The sequence below is a fragment of the Plecotus auritus genome (assembly GCF_963455305.1).
Source record: "Plecotus auritus genome assembly, chromosome: 7".
Lineage (NCBI taxonomy): Eukaryota > Metazoa > Chordata > Mammalia > Chiroptera > Vespertilionidae > Plecotus > Plecotus auritus.
The window spans coordinates 130,238,938-130,266,912 of NC_137774.1; the positions used below are offsets into that span (position 1 = coordinate 130,238,938).

A 27,975-nucleotide genomic window follows, 5' to 3' on the forward strand; every position below is an offset into this window, starting at 1 on the left:
GCTCGCCCACAATCTTCTTTCTGCAGCACAATGAGGAAAAAGGAAAGTGTTAAAGCAAACATGAGAAACTGAAGCCCTAAGCATCACAACCATGCCAATCTTTAGAGGGGAGACAGCAGAGAGGTCGTGGTCCCAAGAGAGACTCGGGAACTTTGTGGACAGTGCCTTGGGCTCCGGAGCAGAGGCTGGCCTGCGAGGACCTCAAGGAACAGGCTCAGGGCTCTTTAATAATTCCAGGGAGTCAGACTTTCCTGGAAAAAACAAATTAGTGGCAGAAGCCAGTACTGTGCAATTTCAGATTTAAAAATAGCCAGGCATTGTGAAGGCTGCTGTGTGCACGAGAGAAAAAGAAAGCCCTTGTTAATATTTGCCTCTGCTACCACACTAAAACAGAGCAGCTACACTGACTTTTTTGCCCTGCAGAAACTGCAAAGGTCACAAGGTTTGTATCACTTGGAATGACTTCTTGGTCCTTCCCATGACAAAGTTTGGGGGTGGATTGTGTCCTCTTGTATCCATCAGTCTTGCAGTAGAGGACAGCCAGGTGACGGCTCTGCCTCTCACTCAGGACCAGAGCTGCTCCCCGCTGTTTCAGCTCTTCATTTGCCTAATTGCCTGGCAGGGACCTTCCCTGCAGCTGTGGCTCTGCTGACTGCAGAGACCCTACCTGGCACTGGAAGATGGTGTGTCAGCATTTTAGGTAGAAATGAATGAAAAATCAATCAGGATGACTGCAGTGGTAGCACGCACAACTCTAACCTAGTTTGTCCATAAATTTCATCTAGTCACCCTAGACCCAAGCAGTGTTTAAGATGGTAACTGAATCTGTAACAAAAGTGCTGCTTCTGCTTAATCAGGGTTTTTTTGGTCCTCTTTTCCATTTAGAACAAGCAAATCTAACCTGCTTAGGAAGCCCATGGGAAATGAATGATGTCTAGTTTCATGTAAATATTCTCTATTTCTCCTGGTTTAACATTCAGTGATAAATATCCAGATATGTATAAAATTGTTTTATTAACGTATACTTCCAATTCAGAGGTTTAAACAGCTTTTTCTTAAAGCCTGTTATACCCTTGCCACATAACTCTGTAACTTGCTATAGCACTCTACTATCAAAACTACACTGTCTTAAATTTTACAATTCTGCAAAGATAGAGTTAAACACTATTTGGACTCTGGCTACATGAGGGAAACTGAAATTGTTCAAAGCTGCAGTCTTCAGCTCCCAAAGACAGCTACAGAAACTTTCTGAACAGATCGGGTTAAACATTTTTACAGACCCATTCTGTGATGATAAGGCGGCAATAAGTTGTGCAGTGCAACACTCCAAAGGCTCCAAATCTCACAAGCATTTGTGTGTGATGCTCTCACAGTGAAGAAGATTCTTGGGGCTGTAAAGATGAAGAGCCTACTTCTTCTGGTGCTGATTTCTATCTGCTGGGCTGATCATCCTTCAGACAACTACACTCTAGATCATGGCAGAGTTATTCACATCCAAGGTAAGAAAACACAGGTTCTCTTACGAACGTCAAACGAATTTCAAGTTACTTAGAGTTGAGATGCTGGGTTTGTGTTTCTTCATTAGTTCTGCTGCACTGACTTTTTCTTTTCCTTTCTGCTAATTGGTGAACATGCTCCCTGGCTTTTGAATGCGAGAGCATTACAGTGGAGTTAAGAATTGGGGACAATTAAATTGGGATGGCTTATGAATGTCCAACTACAGGGAATTGATGTAATTGTTCCAGGCTTTTTAGTACAGTTGCTATCTTTCTTATAAGTAGAACAGAGGACATAAAGTTTATTTCAGTGCAAGGCAAAAGGGATGGGGGATGGGGAGAGAAATAGGAAGTAAAACTTACGATGTAAGGTCATGCTGCTAGAGTAAGCATTAGGAAAAACAATGTGAAAATGAAAGTCAGACAAGCTAAGCCTCAGGAGAAAGTAACTCACCCCATTATAATCTCCTTTGGTGAATATTAAGCTCCGATTGACCAGTATATTGCCTCTGCATGTTTCTGTTCAGCTCAGCTGAATCCTCAGCCTTAGAGCTGTAGCAAGATGTGGGGCTGCAGTACAATGCAGCTATTTCCTCAGTCCCAGCTTCAGATGAGGGACATCCTGCCCTCAGAAAGCTAAGACACTTATGCAATAAGGAAAAGATAGTTCTAAAGGAGCTGCCGCTTCTCTCTTTGCCCTTGTATGCTGAATAATTAAAAGAAGAATGACAGGATTTAACAGTTTAAACATATGATGACATTAATTTTAGATGAACTCAGTTTGGGGACCAGAAGCATTATAAGTTTGCTAAGAGACATAAAACATCAAATTATATCTTCAAGGTCAAAAGTGTAGTCTCAGAAAATTGCATCCATTGTTGCAAAGTATGAGTTGTGAAGGTCAAATGATAGTGTAAGTCTGGCTAGAAGTATTTTCCTGTACATATTATGACTACACAAATAGAGTTCTGAATTTGACAATAGCTTGCTGTTTTAGACATATCTCTTTCAGTTCTTTTTGCTTCCAACAGCTTTATGTTTTTCACTGGACTGTGAAAAGGAATTATATAATCATAAATCTTACTATGCAAGCTGCTGACTCAGCTGTTTTCTAATGTATACAGTAGAGGAATCAAAGCTGTTTCCCAGACGCTATATTTACACAGAGAGATTTCTGATGAGGAACAACATCTTTTTCACATCTAGTCACAGAATTCAGTTCAGCCAAAAGTTTAATACTGAGTCATGATTAACAATAGCAGGTTTAAAGCTGATGTAAAATTAACTTTAGCTGTGGTTTCAAGTTATTATTAGACAGATATCTGTTATATTATGAACTATGTACAAACCATTTAGTCTAAAGGGCACTCAGAGTATGAAAATATTATTTTGGGAATGTATTAACATTTTTAAAATTACTCCTGGGGAGCCTTTAAATTAGACTTGAGTTTTGTCAGTGAGGTAAACTTCTGTGGCCCCAGCCTTTCCATCCCATATACTCTGCTGGAATTTAGTGCAAAGGAATTTCTGACATGAGGTATCAGAATTATCCAGATTATTGCATACACTACTCATTTTTTTAAAAAAAATAACTTGATAGTTCACTTTAATTGTAAATTCATATTCTTAGAAAGTTTCTCATAGCTTTCAAGTAATAAAACTAGACAGCCTACCTTTTGCTTGTAGAAACCTATACTGAAATGTAATTTGAATCAGGATTATGATGCTATGTCCATACATCTTAATTTATTTTAAAATTGCTCCAAATACCTGTTCTTGTTATTTTTCATCTAATAAAAAAGTTGTCTTTTTCCTTTATGATAGCGTTTAGGTTGAACATTCATATCTTCAGTCCTCCAGAGAAACACCTCCAAGTGTCCTGACATAATTTCGGTTGTCATTTACAATGCAAAAATAAAATGTATAGCACACGAGAGAATCATTACAGCAGATAATCTGCATTCCTTACTTGAAATACTAGTTTCTCATATTTAAACTCTTATTTGTCAAACTATAGTAGTTTCTCATATTTAAACTCTTATTTGTCAAACTGTAGTAGTTTCTCATATTTACACTTTTATTTGTCAAACTTGGCCCAAAAGGAATTTAAAGGAGCTTAAACCCTCATAAAATTTTATAAGACTTTTGTAGTCATATGACTAAGTTAGTAAATCTGGCTTTCAAATTCCTGAATTGTACTGATAAGCAGAATGGGCTCCTTTCAGTGATAGGAAATTGTTTTGAATTCTCATTACTGCAAAAACACCTTTTCTATCTCCCAATTTTCATTAAATTTCTATGTTTGTATTCCCAGGCCCAAATGACACCAGGGCAGTATGCACACTATTCCCAAATTCTCCTAAGTTGCTTTGATGAAGATGTTCAACACTTTGATAATATGTTCTTGAGTCTCAGGCATAAGAGTTACCTAATCATTTTTTGAAGGCTTCCTTCCAAATTTGTTATGCGAGAGTCTATAGATACATGGGAACAAAAACATTTAATCTGGCTTTTTCTTTAAAAAAAAAAAAAAAGTGGAATTACCAGGAAAGAAAATGCAAGTATAGAACCCTGTGCAGTGTTTCTGATGAAAAGCATGTGTCTGGTTATGAAAAAGGAAACTCTCCCAGTTTCCCACAAAGAAAGACACAGCCTTTGATAAAAATGCATATATACTCATTCATGCCTTTTAACTCTGTTTATTGAAGCTGTTTGGTTACACAAGAAAGCAAGCTTTACTTGTCCATGGAGTCTGCTAATGTAGTTCCCAATGTAGAAGATAATAATTTCTTAAAATATAGCTACAGGAAGAGATAGCTGCTGCTAATACTGTCTCTACAACACTTTCAACTAATGGATTACATCCCTCGTTTCCTGATATGCCTAGTCAAACAGCTTCTAACTCCTTTGAAACTTGAGACCATCAGGAAGAATTTTATATGGAGTACCAAATCACACAAAAGTGTCCTTTAAATAAATACTTGGATGAGGTCCAAAAACTCTTTCTGTATACTTTTAATTACCAGTAGACGTTCAAAGATAAAGAATATACGTTTTTAAACAGTTTTTAAGGAGACATTTACATAGACACCAGAGAAATCATATGACCATTTGCCCATTAAACAATGTAAAATGCAAAATAGTGAATGCAAAACTGCTGGACCATATTCAGGTCAGAGAGCCAATGCTTCCTTCCTCTGGTGGTCAAGTGCAGTCTTCTGCAAGTTCGAGAGTTTTTCCCCCAATGCCACTTACTGACTTTAGATACTGGATAATTAATTTCTTCAAGTTTCCTTCCCCTCATCTATAAAATTGGGCATAATCACCGTGTATTCTGTAGGGCTTTGTAAGAATTAAATTAGGTAATATTTGAATAATATCTGGATAAGTGCTTACTATTGAGCCTGGTACACAATAAACTCTCAATAGATGGCGGTTATTATCATTACCATGTTTGTTACTTCCTCACTGACATGGAACAGGAGGCACAGAGGCTGGTGGGAAAGCTCAGGCTTTTCAAACTTATTTGTTAACAGAACCTTAGTTCTAATGAAGTAAACGTTTTATAAGTTGCCTTCTTTGTCCTCTTTAGTTTCACAGATTAACATTTCCCCCAATAGTATTACATATTATCCGGTCCTTTTACTTCCCTTGTAAACACAGAAGCTTTTCAAACTTAAGTAATTTTCCTTTAATAGACTTATTAGGTGAACGCAGATAAGCTAAATGTTGTTCTTTTATAATTTTAAAAATAGTTTAAAAATAACAAGAGTAAAATTGTTGCCCTCTATTTAATAAGTAAAATGTACTGTCACTTTCTCAAAAGATAAAAGAGTAATAGTTTTTATGGGAAGAATTGTCAGAAGTTTATCTCTCTGGGTAGAAAAATAATGTATATCTAGAATCCTTGGCAGAAGTGGACATTCCCCATCCAGGGGGTTGGCTCCTTTATCCTGTGTATCTCAAATTACTCCTCTGTCCCTGCTTAGCATGGATTTCTTTTTTCTTAAAATAGCTCCCTTTCCCCATCAGATGGTCAGATTTTTAACACCACAACTGTGTAGTTGTGCCTGGCACATAGTAGGTGCTTAATATGTATATGTTTGTTGAATAAATGGATGAGTGTAATGGAATACATCTAAATTAACATTATCATAATAAGCATTTCTTAAATCCTGTGACATCCATGGCATTTAGCAGTGCAATGACATATTGTGTAGGCTTAATGAACATTAACTAGATGACTGCTTTCATTATAATGTGGATAAAAGCTAAACCATAGTTTAGAGAATTTAAGGACTTAAGATGTCTTCAATATATGATATCTAGATCAATATCCCATTGTACAAATAAAGAAATCAAGACCCAGAGATTTTATATGTCTTGTCCCAGGTAGCATGGCTAATGAGGAACAGTGTCTTTTGGCTAATCCTTTCCCCTCTTCAAGTATGGGCTCATTTCTCACCTTCTCAATGAATTTTCCCTGACTATTGCAATCTCCTTCTCTTATGGACCCCAATCTCTCTCACATCTTTTTCTTTTCTCTGTAGCACTGGCTAATGACTTTAACTATTTTACATAATAATTTGTGTCCATCTCAAGTTCAGCTTCACAAGGACAGAGATGTCTAATGTATCCAAGTCACCTAAATCAGTACCTGGCACATAGTAGGTGGTCAGTACATGTTTATTGAATAAATCTGGGACCAAGATCCAGGTATTATTCCTAATTAAGTTCTAGTCAGTCTTTCCAAATGTCAGGGAAGTAGTTTGAGTTCATAGAATGAGAGGCAGCAGATGAAGAAGAGGATTATGAGATTGGGCAATTGGTCGTATGCATGGCTCCCACACTGCACACAGCATCTTACGCTCCATGAGGGTCCATCAGAGGCAGGACACAGCAATCTTTCTAATGTGTGCATGCAGCTCTGAAGAGAAGTCATTTTATACTTGGTCACTGCAGTGCTATCTTGTTCCTTATATAATATCTGCAGAGTCGGGATCTGGTGGTGCAGAGTGGATCAAAAGAAGTGGAGTGAATTTAACAATGTCTGATCACAAGCCATCCACTGAGCCAAAGTTTAATGGGAGATGTAGATAAGTGCTACTCCAGCTTAATTTTCTCTCTTCCACTTAAAACTCATTTGGATTCTATGAGTCTATTATGAAAAGTTAAATTAATTCATTTTGTCTTTTTAAGACAGAGTATGCTATTTGCAGCCACAAATGCAAAATTCACAAATATCAAGTATATTTTCCAAATGGCATTTAGATAAATGTATACAGTGTTAATAATTCTATCTAGAAAATATTAGTCATACAGTATCAGAATTTCATCATGAATTCATAAGAATTAGCAACATCATATTAGATAACTAATTCTAAAATCTCTTTTACTATGGGACATGAAACCAAAAATGTCAGAAAAACTTACTACATTGAATACAGGCTTATCATTTGGTCAAACTAAGAATATCACCATACAAATATAATAAAGGAGTTCAGAAGAAAAATGTACATATAGGCACTTATGTACATATGTAAAAATACTCACATACTGCACACATACATTTATACACTTATTCATGCTGTTGCAGCAAAATACCATATACTGAGTGACTAATAAACAACAGAAATTTATTTTTCACAGTTTTGGAGGCTGGGAACTCCAAAAAATATGGTGCTGGCAGATCCAGTATCTGGTGAAAGCTTGCTCCCTAGTTCATAGATTGTCATTTTTTTCTCTGTGTCCTCAAATCACTGAGGGGGACAAGGGATCTCTCCCACGTCTCTTCTATAAGGGTACTAATCCCATTTCCAAGGGCTCCACCCTCAGGAACTAACCATCTCCCAAAGGCCCCACCTTCAAATGTCTTCACATTGGGGATCAGATTTCAACAAATGAGTTTGCTAGTGGTGGAGGGAGGGGAATAAACATTCAGTCTAGAGGAAGCACCTTTTATACATGGCCATTGGGGATGAAATGATAAACAGAACACATGGCTTTGTCTTCTTTGAGCTTATAGTTTAGTGAGAGACAGACATTTCTGTGTATTTAAAACTACTGACTATGATAACTGCTTTAAGGAAAATTATGGAATTCTACAGAGAGAAGATAATATTACATGCTATTACCTTAAACAGAAGCATTCAAAAAAGCAGTATCTTTAAATTATGGATATAAGTCAAACATGGTAATATCTTTCTTCAACTATATAGCTGCTACACTAGATATATACACATATAGTTATACCTATATACACATACACAATGGTTATAAATAGAAAAATCAAGGAATTAAATGATTATAGATTGATATATAATTTCACTAAGTTGCTGCTGGGCATAAACTAAGTTGAGGAAGATTGGGAGAACAGATTTGGGCAAAGGAGGGGGAACTCAAGTTATCTATTGGACATGCAATTTATGACCAACAGGCAGTTGGATTTACTAAGTTTTATGTTCAGGAAAAATGTACTACTAGAAAGTTTGGAATCGTTAGCACATAAGTGGTATTTATAGCCATGAGACTAGACAAGATCACCTGGGGAAGAAGGAAATGCAGATAGAGGCCAGGCAATGACCCTAGTCTGAGATCTGGAGACCCACAGCAGCAACAGGTGAGCAAAAGGAGGGTGCGTAGGTTCCCACATGCAAATGTTCTCCAAGTCAGAATCCTCATCACTGATGTGTGGCCATTTTTCCTCATATAATTTTTTCCAAAGTCTAAGTTAGTTGCATACATTTTAAAATAGGGGATTTTTTTAAACATTAAAACCTGTACTTCTTTTGTCTGTTGAAAAATTCAAAGATGCGCTGTCTTTCATCCTGCATTCCCATTGGACAACATCAGTGGGAGCCAGTTCATGCATTAGAATGGGCAGGTCCTTCCCACTCCCTGCTGTCCTCAGGACTGTGGTGCTCTCTCCACTCCCTCAGCCTTGCCCACCTGGACATTTGTGTTTGAATTACCTTTCATTTTATTTGAGCACTAAATTTAATACTCAGCACATTGAATGCCATCAATTCATGATTGTTTATTAAATAAAGAATCACAAGATCCCTTTGCCTCCAGGATTGACTCTCTGACAGTATTATTTTGATATATTTTATAGTAAGTGAAGACATTAACTATATCAGTGTATAAAACCAACAGTGTCCTTTCTGCAAATTACAGATAGCTTGGCCTTATACTTCACCACAAAGTGGAAGTGGTCTGAGTGGAGACAAGTAGATTTGAGATCCACCCTTCTACCACATGAAGACATTTCCAATAATTAAGGGCTGTGTGGTTAATTACAACTTAATGAAGAAGAATGACTCATGCTAATGTTTTGGTTTCCCCATACCTTTGGAAACAAGCCTCCAGTATAGTTAAAATCCTGCAAAGTATGTTTATATTAAGAATGTTATTTGCCATGTTAGTGAAATGTTCAAATTTAATTTTCCAATTTATTTTCCTGTAATGCATTCCTTAATCTATTTATAGCCATGCTAACCCAATTTGCTTATTCTAAGTCTAAAATAATAAGAATTAAATCTATTTCTTTATCCATAAACCTTTGATAACATGGATCAATGTAAATTCTGAAAATTATTAACCAAAACAAACAACTCTGAGTTGACAAAAACACTAAGATTGTCTCTAGTTCTGGGACAAGTTGTGCTGGACATAGCCGTGGCAATAATATTAATATACTTACATTACAGTGTGATGCACAATGGAAAGTACATCACCTAAGTCATCTCATTCAGTCCTCCCCACAACACTGGATAAAGGTGTCTGTCTTCACTGAAGTTGAGACAGGTTCAGTCACTTGCCGCAGGTACACGGTTATTATGCAGTGAAGCTGAGATTCAAGCTCAGGCAGGCCAGCTCTTGTGCTCCTCTCGCACAGGAGCCATACAGCCTCCATCTCCATTTTCTTAGAACCTTTTAAGTAAAGCGGTGGGTAAATCGGCCCCCACTTTATTCCATTCAATTAATATAATTATGTTCCAAAAGAAATCAAATCACTATTTTAAAAAGATCTTGGTCTTGGACCTGGGAGAAATTTTTCCTACAGGTCACCATGGTGATTCTTCAGAGGAATTAGAGAAATGAGGCAGGGGTGGGGTGGCAGCTGTGTAAACACATTCCACCCCTACCCCCCAATGATGACTATCTGGAACCCCCAAGGAAACTCAAGAGGCGGCATAAAGAAGTTGGATTATATAGATTCAGATAGATTTCTTGTAAAGGCTTCTTAGTTGGTGGCCCTGAAATGCACTCTTGTCCTGGTGAGAACCAATGTATTTAGGGAATCATCAAGCGTTGATAAGATGTGGCTTTCTCAGAACCAGTAGCTTCTAGGAAGTGTCTCTGAAAGGGCACAGGTAAAGAAGGCCACGTGGAGGTAGAAGCTGTTGCACACCTGCCACACTTTGGACACTCAGTGACAATTTGTTAGTTAGAGCCAGCTTTTCTGGGCCTCACGGTACACCAGGCAGGAGGAAGTTCTCAACATATGACCTCATGTAACTCTCACTGGGATCCTGGGAAGAAGGTGGCTTAACTGTATTTTGCTGATGAGGAAACTGAGGCACAGAGAAGTTAAGTGACACAATGTAAGGGGCATAGAGTATTTACTTAACCAATAAGCACTCACTGTTAAAAAACAGATGAAATAATAATGAATGTGAAAAGATAAAAACTCACATAGAACTTAATCAGCAAACAGAGCTAAACTCACTTATCCTACTTCTGGTATAAAAAGAGAATTAAGAAAAAAATTTTTTTCAGGATATTAACAGAGTTTCAAGTTTGTATCTCAGCACAGTGATTTTTATTAAACTGTGTTCAATTGACCCTCAAGAGCTATTGGGAGGGAGGGAGACTCTTGATGCACATTTCAAGCAGAGAAGCTCACCTTTTGTCACATTTATATTGCAAAGGTTTGTCTAAAATATCCTTTGAGGAGAAAAAATTTCACTATTCCTGAATTTTTTTTAATATTGCCATAGATCAACCTCTAGGCTTTAAAATAGTGATAGCATTTATCCTTATTTTTTACTCTGAAACTTGGATATAATAATAACATGGTATACATTTGTGGTCACCATCATCCAAAACAATACTATATCTTGGTGTTGGGTAATTTCCCACTAGAGAAACAATTTAGCTTAATGCAAGGAAGGAAGATGGATATGGTCAATACCTAAGAGGATGCTTCATGGCACATCAGGTCATATGATGAAGGTCTTGACCGAAAGGACGTATGCCACTTAAAAAAGTTGTAAAAACAATTCTAGGCAATTTGGTTGGCTATAGATTGAAGGGAGACAGCAGGGCACAAAGACTCTACCATGGTTAGAGAGAAGGTAGGGGTAGGGGGTGGGGTGGAGGAGAGAAGTAAATTCTTACTGTGAGACCAAAGGCAAGGTCACAGATGGTGAAAACATCAGTGAGCACTTTCCAGCAAAGAGCAAACTTCACTTATCCCATTTTCAGCATTGGGCTTTTCCTTTATAGTTCAAAACTAGACAACAGCGAGGACATTTGGCAATGGCATCTTTAAGGAACATGGAATCTGAGATAAATTTTTCAGGTTTTAAAGACATATTTAAAGATAGCATTGTATTAACAGATCAATAGGTCTTCTGCAAATATATACTCCTTCAATAATGACAATATATAGCAATTTTGTCACCAGCTTCTTAAGTATCTTTTCTAGAGATACTTGGATAAGGTTTGTTTGTTTGTTTGTTTGTTAAATTCCCTCAACTATTTAATTTCTTTTCATAGCATTTTCATTTAGTTTGTGCATAGGTGATACATTCACATGGTTCACAATTTCAAAAATGTGCAAGTATATACTGTGAAACTCTCCCAAGATTCCTCTAAGGCAAGCATGTCAAATTTGCAGCCCACGGGCCACATGCCTAGTTTATTTGGCCCGTGTTAGCCTTCGAATTTGACAAGCTTGCTCCAAGGAGACATTTACCTCACTTTTCTATAGGCTACCGAGGTTATTAGTTTCTGGTAAATTCTTTCAGATAGAGTTTGTGCAGATATACTTTTTTTTTTTAATACAAATGGTGGGAGCACCACATATTCTTAGGGCAGAGTTTGAACTTCCGATGAAAGCAAAGATAGGCTAAGGACAAATCCAAGAAGGTCTCAAACTCGAGTCAAGTAGTTGAGGGCAGAGGGCAAATTGGATCCTCATTAAAGCTCCTCTCCTGCCCCCTTCAGGTCAGCCCTTCCTGAAGCACTGAGTCCCAGAGCGCCTCAGAGTCCTTTGCATTCAGGAATAGCTGGGGAAGAACCTAAAGCTCTGTCTCTGACAAATTAAAAGTAATGAGCTCTCCAAAAGGACAGTAAAGCCCAGCCAGTTGGCTCAGTGGTTGAGTGTCAACCTATGAAACAGGAGGTCATGGCTAGATTCCCGGTCAGGGCACATGCCCAGGTTGGGGGCTCGATCCCAGTTGGGGGCATATAGGAGGTGGCCAATGATTCTCTCTCTTTATTGATGTTTCTATCTCTCTTTCCCTCTCCCTTCCTCTTTGAAATCAATAAAAATATATTTTTTTAGAAAAGCAAAAACAAAAAGACACACACACAAAAGGACAGTAAAGGCTGGATGGAGGTAGGGGTTGGGCAAAGCTAGGACCAGAAAGAGGACGCATAAAAATTTCCAGTGCAAAGCTGACCAGACACATCAGAATTATAGCAAAATGATGGGAGCTTCTCACTCCAGGTGAGCAACTTTAGGAAAAATTAGATTCATTCCAATCTGAGGGAAACAAAATAATTATAAACTGTTGAAGTTTAATGAGTAAGATACTCCATATTGTCTTCTTATCTACTTACCTACTCAAATGTAATGTGTAAGGTACAATGAGAGACCAATGTCTAAATTAGTCATTCTGCTTATATATTGTACTTAATACCTATATTTAATTTTTGAGAGCTAGCTACTAGTAATTGCATAAAGCAATAGTAGGTGTCCATGTCTAATGCTACAGCGAAGCACAAGCTCTAGGCACACTGGTCGATTTCAGTCACAGACACTAGCGCGTGCCTGGCATTATGATACTGTGAGAGGAACAATGTGAACAAGGCATGGAGAGGGAGGCCGAGGGATTGTTTTCAGTAGACTGTGGCAAGCGCAGCAGTTAGGATACAAATCCATTCTGGCTGCTTATCCTCGGCAGCTTTGGCCAGCCTAATGAAAGTAACAGCTTCCAAAGTGTTAGTCTTACACATCCAAACCCACCACAGTGATAACAGATGTCACGAAAATAAGGAACTGTTTTTAAAACCTGTGCAGTTTTTTCAAATGACTCATTATGAAGCTGACAGTTGAGTCTCTGCCTCCCAGTTTGGAATATCAGGGAGGAATTAGCTTTCTCTCTGGTCTGATGAAAAGGTTTGGAAATAGGTAGTGGGGGTAGTTGCACAACGTGGTGAAAGTAATTAATGCCATTGAAATGTACACTTTAAAATGCTTAAAATGGCAAATGCTATGTATATTTTTCCACAATAAAAAATTCAGATGATGGTGGTAGAGGGGGGTATTTTTAAAGTCCTAGTTTAGTACCTTATTCAGCCATATTATATTCCCCAATTTTTTGTTTTTCTCTTTTACATTTTATTGGTCTAGGACAGTGGTCGGCAAAACTCATTAGTCAACAGAGCCAAATATCAACAGTACAAGGATTGAAATTTCCTTTGAGAGCCAAATTTTTTAAACTTAAACTTCTTCTAATGCCACTTCTTCAAAATAGACTCACCCAGGCCGTGGTATTTTGTGGAAGAGCCACACTCAAGGGGCCAAAGAGCCGCATGTGGCTCGCGAGCCGCAGTTTGCCGACCACTGGTCTAGGAAGTCCAACAATCTGTAGGCTACTTCATCTATACACCAGTGAGAAAGTAACCAATCAAGATGGGTTATTTCCAAATCCATAATTTATTTTGAAAAGAAAACTTTGATCTGTAGCACCTTCTCCTCTTTCTGTTACCTTTGCATTTTTTGGCAATGAATGGCCAAAAACAAAAAAAGAGAGATTATGTTTATAATAAAACTGAGAACAATAAATAGCCCAATACCATATTTCTAAATTGTTTTTCTGCAGCTGCTTGTTGTTGTTTTTTTCTATTTGAAAGACTTCACCTAAATTATAAAGCAATACGAAGATCAGTCCTTTGGTCATGCCACTGCTTTTATAATTTGGTGAAACTGAACGGCGTCCTCTGTTTAACGAGGTCCTGCTGTTTCCCCTGGAGACAACTGTGGTCTTTGAAGGGCATCAAAACTTTCAAGTCAGTGTCATTGAAACTCACTAATAGAAATAGGAAACTTATGTAACTTACAAATAGAACTTAAGAAAAATAGAAACCCCCAAATAAGCACATGTAAGCTTCCTAGTTTTGTTATATTTATTATATATTGTTGTTAAAAAAAAGGAAAACAAGCAATACTCATTCTGATTATCAAGGTTTATTTTTATCTTTTACATTATATTTGCTCTGCAACTTCATATTGATCAAACAGTTTTGATTTAAACATAAATTTAAGTGGTCCAGGTTTTTGCATTCAATGATCAGATTCAAGACTTCCTCTAGGCAAGACAGTGCAAAGTTTGTCATCAGCACTCAGTCCCCTTCCTGCTCTTTGTGCCTTCCCTCTTCCTCTCCAGCTGAATGTGTTTCCTGGCTGATCACTATCATGACAGCTTGCCATAGCAAGCCTGATAAGAATCTTAAACTCAATGTCCTCATGACATAGATCTGTCACTCAAATAGCTAAATCCTGGTAGAGCCTGCAATGGAACCCAGAGCTCCTGACTCACTGGCCAGTGGTCATGCCTGTATCTCACCTGTTCTGCAACAGGCCACTCCCCATCCACCTTCAATGCTCTATAATTTGCACTGTGGATCTTCTAAGAACAAGCAAACTAACAAAATATGACATTCTCAACAGGTGAAGTCAGGAGTTTAGGTTAATGAACATGGCTCTCAGTTACTCAATGTGTTACAGTTTACACATCTTTCTTGGGGTTCTTTGAATTTCAGTCAGAGATTTCTGGCATCTATTACCTCAACACCTAGCCCTCCAAAAGATAAAAATAAAAATGGTAGAAATTGTACACTCTGGCTGGTTAGAAACATTGTTTTGTGGAAAGCCAGTGGATTGTTGGTGTCTGCTCAGTTCTCAATATTATAGCACCAAGTCATCATCTACTCACAGTGCTGGAGTAAAATAAACAGTGCCTAAAAAAATCAGAAGCTTATACTTCTAAAATACTACAAGATGATTTACAGTTAACCACAGAAAAAAAAATTAGAAGTCTCCGTCCTTTGCACGAGAGTTTGATCTTTGCTTTAACTCTTTAATTTATAAAACACTCAGATCTTGTATTCATTCTGGAACACCTTATGATTATGCTAAACCACACAATAATTTCCAAGTTTCCTGTATAATGCAGGTGGTATTTTGTATATTTTTTACTCCACATGGATCAAAAATGTGTAAGTAAATTACAATATAGGTTAATATATGCCAAAATTATTCTCAGTATCAGGCAGTGTCAGATTTGAGAAATATTGTGGAAAAGATATGCAGTAGGAACAGTTAGCAGTGAGTGGACACTTTGGGTCAGCCATTATTTTAAGTGCTTTAGGTGTCTACTACATGGTAGATATTACTGTCCCTAATTCACATACAGTAAAATTGGGGTTTAGAGGTTGCAGAACGTGCTCAAGGCTACAAACCCAGTAAATTAAGGAGATGAAGCTAGAACAAGGTCTTTCTCACATTAAAGCCCTGTGCCTAACTACTGTAATACCCCTATCCCAGCGCATTTGGGCATTAGTGTTGACTTTACAAAGCTTAGAGGAATCATGAAACTACAACCTCTTTTTTAAAATATATTTTTATTGAGAAAGGGAGAGGGAGAGAGAGAAAACACTGATTAGAGAAACATCTATCTGCTTTCTCCTACACGCCCCCTACTGAGGATAGAGCCCGCAACCCAGGCATGTGCTCTGATCCAGAATTGAACCAGTGACCTCTCAGTGCACAGGATGATGTTCAATCAATTGAGCCACACCCACCAGGGCGGAAATGGCAACCTCTTGTAGCTGTGTGTCATGTCTAAACTCAAGTCCCTGCAGGAGAAGGCCCAACTCCCAAGTGTTCTCCCAAGGGTTTGGGAAGATGTTCCCTGTGGCCCTCAGACATAACTAAGCAAACTTAGTCAACAGCTTTTTTTTTCCTCTTCCCAGAAAGAAAATTTGAGAGAGATTCAGGTAGAACTTGGATGCAATCATTGGGGATATTGTAGGGGGAAAATTATATGTAGGATAGAGTGGGATAGATTTACCTTTCATCTCTTATAAATCTGTGGTCCTAAAATAATAAGATAAAAATAGAATCTAAAGGAAATGCTTAATGATCTGATTCATTTAAATTAAGCAAGTATTCTCTCTCTTCTTTTTTTAATCTATTCAAAGTGAGATTATTGATGGATTTTCAGTTTCTGAGGATTGTGGCTGATTTATACATGAAATTATGTTTATTTTTCAATATTACATAATTCTGTTTGCTATATGATAAAAATAAAACCATTGTATCTATTTTTGTACACTTTTATATTTTAAAATCTGAATCCTATGCATGCCATTGAATACATTTGAGATCTGCCTGGAGATGAGTGGCTACTCTTCATGGTATCTTGTGTATCTTAAATGATTCATGGCCAAAAGTTACTCAGTACCTACCTGCCTAAGGCAGGAAGGGCTACATGAAAGGCAGTTTTGGCAGTCTTTGAAAGCTGTGTATAGATGAGAAGCTTTGTGTTTCCAGGAGTTCTTATATCACTTTCTCATTTTCACATCTTGCACATCCTCAAGAGACCTTGTCAAGGTCAGAAGCACAATGAGCTAACCAGGGGAAACCCCAGAGAAAGCCAAGATCTGAAAATAACAGCCGGCTCTCTGGAGAACCGCAGGCCTGCTGACTTGGCAAGCTTAGAACTCTGCAGTACTCTCTGGAAGGCAATAAAGTCCTTGGAGGAGGGATGAGGAAAGCAAAAGGGCAAGGAAATGAAATGTGGATGTGATAAGATAACTGTTAAGTAAGAAATAGCAGGAAACAAAGAGAGATGGAGCAGAAGGAGATTTAAGGGAATAAAGAAGTAATTATTTGGTTAATCAGAAAATAAGTATAACTTTGGATACACTTTTAAAATTCAAGTTTTGAGGAATATATTTCAAAATCTGGAGGTTTTATAAAGCCTTTGCTAAAAATACCTTTTGTGAAAATAAAATATGTACATGCTGCTTAAAATGCTCCAGAATGGCATTTTAATCCTGGGTATATATTTGAATAGAGGCCATATGTGAGGCTATTCTAAGTTCTTTGGCCAGAAGTATAATAAAAGTTAATCATGTTGTTTTATACTTTTTCCATAAATACAATACAGATTTATTGTATTAGATAGCTCACCTATGAAGAGAAAAGTTTGCTACAAAATTTTTGGTTTATATTGATGAAATAGCCATGGTACTTTGTCATTTCATCTTGTTTCTACATTTTTATATTTAAATGTAAAAAAATAAAATTTATTTTGAAATCACCAAACTTCAGATGACTATGGAGCTTTATAACCAGTATTTCTTAGTGATTATAGTGCACATTTTTCCTTTTTTCAATGGTTTAAAAGACATAGCTACTTTATGCCCTCTAACTATCAGAGGTACCTTTCTAGGTGGTTCAAAGAGACTATTGTTCAACAATGCAAAGAAGCTTATCACCCAATGTTGCTGTTCATCAGATACCCTGTATAGGTAGCATATTTCATTTCATAAAAATGTCTGAAAGCATATTAATTGTTCTTTTCTTTCTTTTTTTAATTACAGCAGAAAATGGCCCCCATCTACTTGTGGAAGCAGAACAAGCCAAGGTGTTCTCACATAGAGGTGGCAATGTTACACTGCCATGTAAATTTTTTCGAGACCCTACGGCATTTGGCTCAGGAACCCACAAAATCCGAATTAAGTGGACCAAGCTAACTTCAGATTACCTCAAGGAAGTGGATGTTTTTGTTTCCATGGGATACCACAAGAAAGCCTACGGAGGCTACCAGGGGAGAGTGTTTCTGAAAGGAGGCAGTGATAACGATGCTTCCCTGGTGATCACAGACCTCACCCTGGAGGATTATGGGAAATATAAGTGTGAGGTGATTGAAGGATTAGAAGATGATACTGCTGTGGTATCATTAGATTTACAGGGTAAGTATCTATAAATCATGTCAAACTTAGAAATTATAATTAATCATTACTCTTTCTTTTTCATGACCAGTGGTTACCACAATGATGATGTGAGAAACCAAAAGTCCATTCATAAAATATTTTTCAATTCTTTTGCATTTTATAGTTTGTCTATGATTCCAACTTTCATATTTGAAATGTACACACAGTGGTTATGTGCAAAATTGAAGCCATTTGCACATAGAACAATGTGCAGTATAACTGAATTAATAATGTTCAGAAACTGCTTTATGCTATTCAAAATTTAAATCTCATTACATAATTATTAAGAAATTCAGATTTGATACTTTTTTATTATACTTCTAAAATTATCTTAGTTTCAAAATAATGACCAGTTTTGTGAAGGACATCTACTAACTGAAGTACATGCAATTGTATTCTGTAAAGTAACTGTGAAAACTTAATTTAACAATAAGGTAAAATTTTATACATATAATACATTCAGTAGATTCAAAAACAAAAATGTATATAAAGCTAAATAATAAAAAGTGTCCTTGTCATCATCCTGTGTCCCCTCTGCCCAAAGGCCACACACACTCTAAATGCCCCACCAGCAGGGAAACTCTTTTCCATGGTTTCTCACGTATCTCAAAACTTCTTATGTTCATGAATTCCAGAGTTTCTTTCCACTGGAGGATAAGTTTTGGCTGCATTGATTGAATAACTTCTTTGTGTATGCACATAAACTGTAAGTGTGTGCTTGTTAGAAGCTCCTTTCGCATCCTAGGATGGATTGGTGCCTTTGGGGAAAGTATGTGTTTGGTCCACTAGCACATCACTGAAGATCTAACCTCTGAAGCCCTTAGGACCCCATCACATGTATGGAGAATTATTAGCTTTACTTACCTAATAAATTACATGATGCAGTAAAGTGCATTTTTATGATCTAGTTGTCTCTCTTTGTTGTAGTTCTTGGCTCCTGATCGAATGCCACCTTGTGCTTTCAGTTTTTATTAATTCAAATTAATATCCATGAACATTGGTGAAATCGAGCCCAAATACACAAAAATATAATCTGAGGACTTTCAGAAATAGAAAAATAATTTTACGTATGTACACAGCACTACTAGGCACTGTGAGAGGCATGGAGGAAGGTAAAACTATGCTGCCTGGTCTCTGCCTTTTTATTACTAAATATATTTACTTTATGGAGTTATTGAAATTTACTTTAGTTTCTACATGTACCATGGTATGAAAACCTTTCACATGTCTAACAAATTGATATTTGCCAACAACTAGGATGAATTGAACTGTGTAATTATAAATCTTAAAGAATGTATTTTCAAAACATATTTGGACTGATGAAACTACTCACATCATTTGATATTATTCATTTCCATGTGATGTATCATTCTTATTAATCCCCTTTGTAGTGATGCATACCAGACCTCTATGGAAAAGTAAAGAGCTTTTTGTTATATCTTGACATATAAGTATAAAATAATTATACTTGTAAAATAGGTATACACCCTTTTTCTTCATACCCATGAAAGTTTAACTTTTTATAAGTGCTGGATAAAAACAATCACCATTTGCTCCATAATTCAGCTGTAGGAATTGCACATCTTCCCAGAGTCAAGAAGGTTTCCGTAATCATAGTCGTAGATGTAGAAATCTAAACAAGCTGGAAGTAAAATAAATAAATAAATAAATAAATAAATACTAACAAACATGTAGTTTCAGAAATGCCCTGGCTTGTAAGAAACATCTGAGTGTTTAAATGTATGCACTAAATGTGTATGACACACTGAAGCTTTTAAAGTGTTGGCTGAGTAAAACACAGACAGTAACTTTGATGTACTAGAAATGTGTTCTTTCCAGCATCATTAAACATTAACTATAATGTACTATATCTTTTAAGTTAATAAAATAATAAGTTGATCATTTATTCTTATAATTGAAAAATAGTAAAATTTTAAGATAGAATTTCATTTTTACTTTAAGAAATGCTTGCTTGAAATTATGTTAAATTTGAAAGAAACTCAAATAAAAATATGTTACACTGGATTTGGAACTGAATCAATATTATTTCAGTAACATTCAGTGATTCATCAAGGACTAATTACTAAAGAAAAATTTTTTCTTAACACCCATGAAAGTCCACTAAATATACTACAGTAAATTTAAACCCAAAATATTGTCATGGTTTTTTAAATTATTTTAAATTAAAATACTCTACATTCTCCACTGTTACCATCTTGAGCCATATGAGAAATGGAATTCAAGCCATATAATTTTTTCCTCTCTCCACATTGAGAGACTTTGAGATTTTCTCTCACTTGATGTTCAGCTGCTAAAGAAATCTCTACTGGATAAGTTAAGTATTTTATAGCAGCATTCCTGGGGTTGCTGAGGAAAGAAGATGTAAGGCACAAGGGGACAGGGAGCACTGTGGCCCTTCCTCTAGGGTGCTAATTAGGTTCTTACCAGATGCCTGGGCATGGCTCTTCTTAGGGAGAGCCACCTCCAGCCTTCCCTTCCATCATCACTGCAGGGGGCAGTGGCAACCCAGAGAGTCTTTTCCTCCTTCATTTTGGCTCTGGTTCAGCTTACAGATCCCTCAGCCAAGAACCTGAGAAGGCAGGATGAGATTGGGAAGCCTTCCTGGATCTTTGCCTGCAGTGGACAGTGCCAGCTGGACTGCCCCAGAGGGACAAACGTGCCCTGCAGAACCCTTCGTCAGACGCGACTTGATCCAGGCTATTGAAATTTCTGTGGAGTCTTCCAGGACAACTTATAAAAGAAAACATTTCCTCTGTACTGGTTACACTCTTAGTGAATTGCACATTCATCTTCAGTAGGGTCTGCAGTCTCATAAAAAATAGCTCATGTGATATAATTCACCAAATTACTATCAGTGGGACAATGTTTTATATTCCACATGATAAAATATTAATTATTTCTAATTATATTCTAAAAAGCCAAGGCAAGGACTTGAACAATCACACTAAATGAATTATCTTTTAGCAACTATGGGGGAGACATTTTGATGCAGTGGTCCTTCTTAAAGTCCAGCAAAGGGTACAACTTTGCTTTCATATGTAATCCTTGTCTTTCAAAGTAATTGTGCAGCAAGTTGTAAGACAGCTCAATCACCTCTCATGATTATTTGACTGAAAAAAAAAAAAAGCTTTTGGAAAACCATTGTATCTTCCCAGGCAAAGCCAAGTGCCAAGTCACACCATTTACATTTGCTAAGGGTTTTGCCCTTTCAAATATTTAACTTAATTCTTTGGCATTAACTGAATCAACAGATGTCTATTCTGTACCCACCTTGTATAGGATGGGGGCGGGAGGGGGGTGATGAAGGGCTATAGTAAAAATTGAAACAAATAAGAGAGCTATGATGCTTATTATGGAGGTGTTTTTCCTAGTAAAGAACTCCTTCATTAAGATGAAAATAAGACTGTTTAATTAGATTTTTGTTAGATATGCAAAGGATTTCACTTTTGGGTGTCTCCAAATCAGAAGCCTTCTAAGTGAAAGTTACTTATCTGGAAGTTTATAGGAGCACGTGTAAAACAAATTATATATCTACATTTGAGTAACTGATGTTAGTTTTTGCATTTAAAATACAATATTAAATCAATTAGTAATTATATAAGAATAATTACTAAGAAAAAAACATTGTGAATTTTGATAAATACCTTCTCTTTCAGCACTATTTCTACATCCCCGACCATGCTTATATTCAATATTGATTTTTTTCCAAAACAAAGGGAGCTCAGGAATACACCTTTAGGTAGTAACCAGTAGCAGATGGTAAATTCTCAAGGAGAGCTATTTGGAAAATATAATCTGCAGGTGAAAAATTTCAGAAAGGAGAATTTTAAGGCTTGAGTTGAACTCTTAGCAAAAGAGATAAATCACTGAAGTTATCAAACCAAAAAGCACCCTGGGACATACTCAGAGCTGATAGGCTGTTTGAAGGGGAGAGGGACCATGAGAAACCATTGTAAGTTGTCCAAAAACTACTACTTCATCTTATGGAGACTCTATCATGTGTGTGTTTTTTTTCCCAGTAAAGTGTGATTTGCCTCTACCTGTTACTCTGGTTCCACTAATAACTCCATGCTTTCTCCTTTGGACAGGTGTGGTATTCCCTTACTTTCCACGACTGGGGCGCTATAATCTCAATTTTCATGAAGCACAGCAGGCTTGTCTGGACCAGGATGCTGTGATTGCCTCCTTCGACCAGCTGTATGATGCCTGGCGGGGTGGGCTGGACTGGTGCAATGCTGGCTGGCTCAGCGATGGCTCCGTGCAATACCCCATCACCAAGCCCAGGGAGCCCTGCGGCGGCCAGAACACCGTGCCTGGTGTCAGGAACTACGGGTTTTGGGATAAAGAGAAAAGCAGATACGATGTGTTCTGCTTTACATCCAACTTCAATGGTAAAAAATATTAACTGTACTGCCTTCTTCCCTATACCGTAGACTAATAGGTACTCTGAGGCTGCACTTGACTTTCACTCTTATCTACTTAAAAAGATGAAAGCTTTGAAGTATTGCTCCAGTTTGAAAAGATATAAGTTCTTTGATGTCCTATTTTTTTTTAATCCACAGAAGTCAAGCAAAAGTGTAGACTTCCACTATTCTTAGGTTTTGTTGTGTCTGTTATTATGAAACTAGTAGCCCTGCACACGAATCTGTGCGCCAGTAGGTCGCTGCAGCCACTCCTGTAGCTCTCCGCCACCCGCTTGTAGTTCGCTGCCCCACCCTCCTGCAGATCCGTCTGTGATCCAGTTGTTACGCAGTCGCTCATTATGCCTCATGGCGTAATGGATAATTAGCGTATTCCTCTCTTATTGTGTAGGGTAGTTTAAGCTATGATGTTATCTAGGGTCTGTTTCTTATTGCAAGGATGCTGCTGCTACCATGTGCCCTCCCAAGGAAATAGCATTCCAAGTGGAAGTAGGGGTGGCTTCTGTGTCATGTTCTCCTTCACTAAATTACAATGTCAGTATATTCATAAATGATCAACAAAGCTCAGGATGAAGAGAACTTTGCAAAAGGAATAAGTAGAAATAACATTGCCGGTGAAAGCAGAAGAAAAGAAATCCAGGTTGCCTCCGTGTTGATGACTGATTCCTTGTATTCAATATCACTCCCGGCCTTTTCTTGCTCCATCTCTAGACACAGCCACATAATGTGGGGGTGAAAATGTTGGTTCCTTGATCAAAAATTATTGAGAATTTTAAGATGGTGACAGCAAGGCAGTAAGCCAATCATGAGGCCATGTGCCACTACACAGGCCACACACCCATGAAGTAAACTCTGACCCCTTCATTGGTTTATAAATTCCGTGGTGACATGCTTTGGAAAAAATTGCAAGGAATCAGGGATCAACAAACTTTCTGTATGGGGCTAATAGTAAATATTTTTTTGCTTTGTGGGCCTTCTGGCCTCTTTTTAAACTACTCAATCAATGTAGCTTTGTGTATAGTAACTCAAAAGCAGCCATAGGCACTATTAAATGGAGGGGTGTGGTTATGTTCTAATGAAACCTCATTTGACTCCTGTTGTAGTTTGCCAACCTCTGGTGTAGATGATAGAACTAACGCTAGTAGCTAATGTTCCAGTGACCTCCACTCTCTCTCAGAACCACATCATCTTAGTCTAGAAAGAATTGGCAAGCATTCATTTATACGTCAATAATCTATATTTAATGAAGGGCAGGGAGATATTACATTACAGTGTATAATCAGACAAGAGAGTGATTATATTCTACCTGAAATGAAGTCTGAGAAAATCTTCAATTGGCATATGTCACTTCAGTCAGTTGGTGTCATATTTTATGTATTTTATACATATTGAAGGAATCTCAGTCATTAACACTATTCAATAAGTGGGTGAGACTAACTTGCTCTTTCTTGTGAAATAAAATAACACTTAGGGATCAGGCTCCCACAGAATGAAGTTGAAAAAAATAAATAAATTCACCCTCTGCTAGGGAGTGAACAGACTAGGTCCACATTCTGAGCCAGTATTATTTATGGCAAGTGACTTCCTGTATATATATTTTTTTTGCATTTTCATACTGTACTCTTTGAAGAAGAAGAATGTCTTATTGATACCTGTAATGAAAAGGACTTGAGGGCTTTGATTTTTTTAAAATAGACTTTTATGTCAGGAATGTTTTTTGATCCTTTCACATTCAAATTTTGCCTCTCCAGAAACTTGTGCTGGGGTTCAGTCCCGCCACAGCCAGAATTTCAATAGCCCTTGCTTTTAGCATGGACTTCTGTCTTCCCTAGCGCCACAGAAGGGCCTTTTAGTCACTAATTAGCGAACAGAAACTGCATCTGTCATTTCCCTTTTCCTTTTTAAAGCTATAAAAGGGCATGTCTGAACATGGATTAAGGGGCAAAGAAAATCAACTCATTTAATGGAGAGCGAATCAGGGGCACATTTGACTGAGGATCCTAGGTTCCAAAGCCTCCACCCACACTGCTCCACATCCCCCTTCACTGGAAACCACGTCCGATCGGGGCTCCTGCCCGCCCTGCGTGGCTCAGCGGCACACAGCCCATTGACCTCTCTGCTCCTCTCCGCAGGCCGCTTTTACTACCTGATCCACCCCACCAAGCTGACCTACGATGAAGCGGTGCAAGCTTGTCTCCACGATGGTGCTCGGATTGCGAAAGTGGGCCAGATCTTCGCTGCCTGGAAGCTTCTGGGATATGACCGCTGCGATGCGGGCTGGCTGGAGGACGGCAGCGTCCGCTACCCTATCTCCAGGCCACGAAGGCGCTGCAGTCCCACCGAGGCCGCCGTGCGCTTCGTGGGCTTCCCAGATAAAAAGCATAAGCTCTACGGTGTCTACTGCTTCAGAGCGCACATCTGAGCGTGCCCTGGAGCACGTCAGGTTTAAGGTCATTAAGAACATGTGAAAGGTGTTTGGTTTTTTTTTCCGTATGAACTCATGCAAGTTACCAAAACTGTGATAACCCTTTTTTACTTACTGTAAAGAGTCATTTTCATAAAGATCAATTCATTAATTTGTTTTTGTAAAGCTATCATTCAATAGTTATTATAAATTAATATAATTCTAAGGAAAGTCCTACATAAGGAGGCTTTTGAGCCAAACCCTTCAGGCTATATCATCCCGAGAAAGCATCCTTTCATGAGCGGGGCATGCAATAATCTGAGGATTACTAGGGTTAGTTAAGGAAAGGAAAGTTCCCCGGAGCACAAGCACAAATTTTACACATTTGTATGATTTTGAAATGCACAAGAACCAAGTCAGAGCAGCAGATTTGACATACGGCTTCTTTACATAAAGTGAGATTCTGAGAGGTCGCACAAAACTCAGTCTCACAAGGGAATAATCTACACTTTTCTAAAAGTTCCTATTGCAAGTCTACAATAGAATATTTTACTCTTCAAACATCCTGCCTTTTTGACCAAAAAAAAAAAAAAGAAGAAGAAGAAGAATTCATATGGACTCCAATGCATAGTAAAAAGCACAGTTAAAATTCCTTAATAACCCCATTTATATGAAGTATGAAATTTAAATAAGCAGATAATATTTAACCAATGAGGAACTCTGCCTTCCTCTAGTTAAAATCACACATGCCTAAGAAGAATTGTGTTATCTTTTGAGTAGCTTTACCGAGTTATATTTAAGTTCTAAGGGTCGTTGGCTAAGCAGCATTTAGCATCTACTCAGGGCAGTTCTATAGATAAACTGCTGGACAGAAAAAAATGTAAAATTTAGCAGCTTGATTTTATGTTAGCCTATGAAATATTATTGTCCTATAAAAATAACTTTAAACTATTTAATACTTCCTTCTTATTTACATTACATTAAAACATTTAAATCATAAAAGGAATGAATAACTGCACACTTTCCAACCCAAGAAAGAAGGACCCAACTTTCAAAATTCTTATTTTTTTTTTATTTGTACATAGACTAGAAAGCCCAACTGGTGCCTGTGGTTGTGGGGGGAAAAAATCAACCAAGTAGTTCTAAACCTTCCTCCATAAGAAAATGTGGTGCATGATATCACTTTCCTTGCTGGTCATCATTAGGTGTAAATGAAACACTGAAGCTGTCATCATAGAGTTTACACTAAAATCATCAGGGCTGTAAGGGAAAAGGTAAGACCAGCTTCAGAAACACAACTTTTGCTTAGCAGCTCCAATCTTAAATAAAGCTCTGTTTTCCTATATTTTTATGACTGTTGAGACCCCACAGGGACCAATATTTGTATTCAAATTACATTTTATGGTTTCCCATTGTTTCACAATGAGTTCTAATAAATGGGATTTAGTATCATAATCCAAGTGACATAGCTGGTGTGCTTTCATGAATGTTTTTATGTAGATTTTCTTCCCTTGAACATGAGTAAATAAATCTGTTTCCTGAATTGATTGTGGTTGCATATAAAGCTCTGTAATAATTCTAATAAATTTACTCTCTAAATGTAGAGTCACATGTGTGGAAGATACAGAACAATTGGAAGTCAATAAAACCATAACTATACTTACATTATCTAGACAAAATATTGTAAATAAAAGTAGATCACTTCTTTTATCAAAAGCATAGCTGGAAATTTTCAGATGCTTTAATATTAAAAGATGACAATGTATGCATGCACATTTTTACATTAGGTTGGATATGCAAATTGTGCAAAAATTACAAATATAAATCCAAAGAGATTGTGAGGTTTAACTCAAACATTGCTGATACAAATAGAACTTGAACTTTTAAATTAAAAATATCTGAATGGTCTAGAATAAGATGAATATGTTATTTAAAGATGGGACTATCTCCAAAAGAGTGATTCTATCACCTCAACTATGGGGGTGAGCTCATTGGTGGAAGCCCATACTTGAATGATTATTACCCATGTTATAAGATTTTTATTGGAAATGCAAGTAGGAACAAATTTATATTGAAGAAGATATATAATGTTCAGTCAATTGCTGCAAAGCTCTACCTTTATAATGTTAAGCATAGTAGCTACCATTTCTTAACTTTTGAATACTTACTAGTATAGGAACTGGTGCTGATCAAAAACTCTGGACTGACTTTTAGCTGATTAAAATCTAAACTGATGGCACACCATTTTTCTAAGCTTGTAAAAAAAATTCTTTAAAAAATAAATACTGCTGGGCAGAATTTTTATCTTCTGATTTCCCCTAAAGGATGAGGATCTCCTTACCCTTTTGGACTTCTACTTGAATAGTTTTTGGTTTGTTTTTTTAATGTTATCATTTTCCATTTTTCCACCAAATGTCTATTTTCCTACTTCATTCCCCAAAATATATCACTGAGAATACTGAAAAAGGAAAGGCTGTCCTAATACCTTTCTGAACAGAAAGTCAGTATAACATTGGCTAATTCAGAAATTGCTCCTCAGACTTGGGTTCCAAGAGTATCAGAGAAATAAGATGGGACTCAGGGTTAGGAAATCTTGTTTTGATCATTTTGTCCATAATTAACACTTGTAGCCCATATAAGCAACAAAGTTTATCTACAAGTTTCACTGGGAGACCTACATTTGAAAACCAAACAATAAGAAAGGATTCATATAAAAAGACAATAGGAATGGAAGCAAGTTAATCACATTAACACTGGAAACCATCTTTTAATGACTGCTGCCATATTTTAGCACAGTAATTTTTAGTCAAATATGGTATTTGTAAATTTAAATTTTTTTGCATAGGAAGGGGGCCGGTACCTGTTAAAGTTTTATTTTAAGCAATAATACAGTCGCTTATTATTTTGGCAATTAAAAGTAGACTCAAAGGAGATTCCAATTTGGTTGCTGGCAGCCATACTGGACTTCTGGATTCAGTGCTCCAAAGAATATGGTGGTCTCATGGAGTAGCTGAACACTAGGAGGGGAGGATTAAAAGGGAATTACTATCAGTTCTCAGCATCAATAATGATCAATGGATAACTGACAGTTTTGTTGATAAGTTAACTGTATCACAGCTCACTACTGCCAGAGCAGCAATGATGTACAACAAGAGAAATAAAAAATACAAAAAGTCAGTAAGGCACCTGATTAAAGAAAATCAGTATTTAAAGACATTTAATACCTACTGAGTACAAATCGGAGGAAAAGAACCAATCTGTATTACAAAAATAATGTTTTCATTTTCTGTAAGATACAATGAACTGGTAAACAAACATTAAAAGACAATTTTGTGTT

At 37.2% G+C, this 27,975-nt stretch overlaps 1 protein-coding gene across 1 annotated transcript; it reads left to right on the forward strand.

Annotated features, from left to right (window-relative positions):
- Window positions 1-1,177: 1,177 nt before the first annotated feature.
- HAPLN1 (hyaluronan and proteoglycan link protein 1) lies at window positions 1,178-27,975 on the forward strand. The gene is made up of 4 exons (XM_080679656.1): window positions 1,178-1,499; window positions 17,400-17,771; window positions 21,902-22,204; window positions 24,367-27,975. The coding sequence occupies exons 1-4, from the start codon at window positions 1,400-1,402 to the stop codon at window positions 24,654-24,656; spliced, it is 1,065 nt and encodes a 354-aa protein (XP_080535782.1). The 5' UTR covers window positions 1,178-1,399; the 3' UTR covers window positions 24,657-27,975.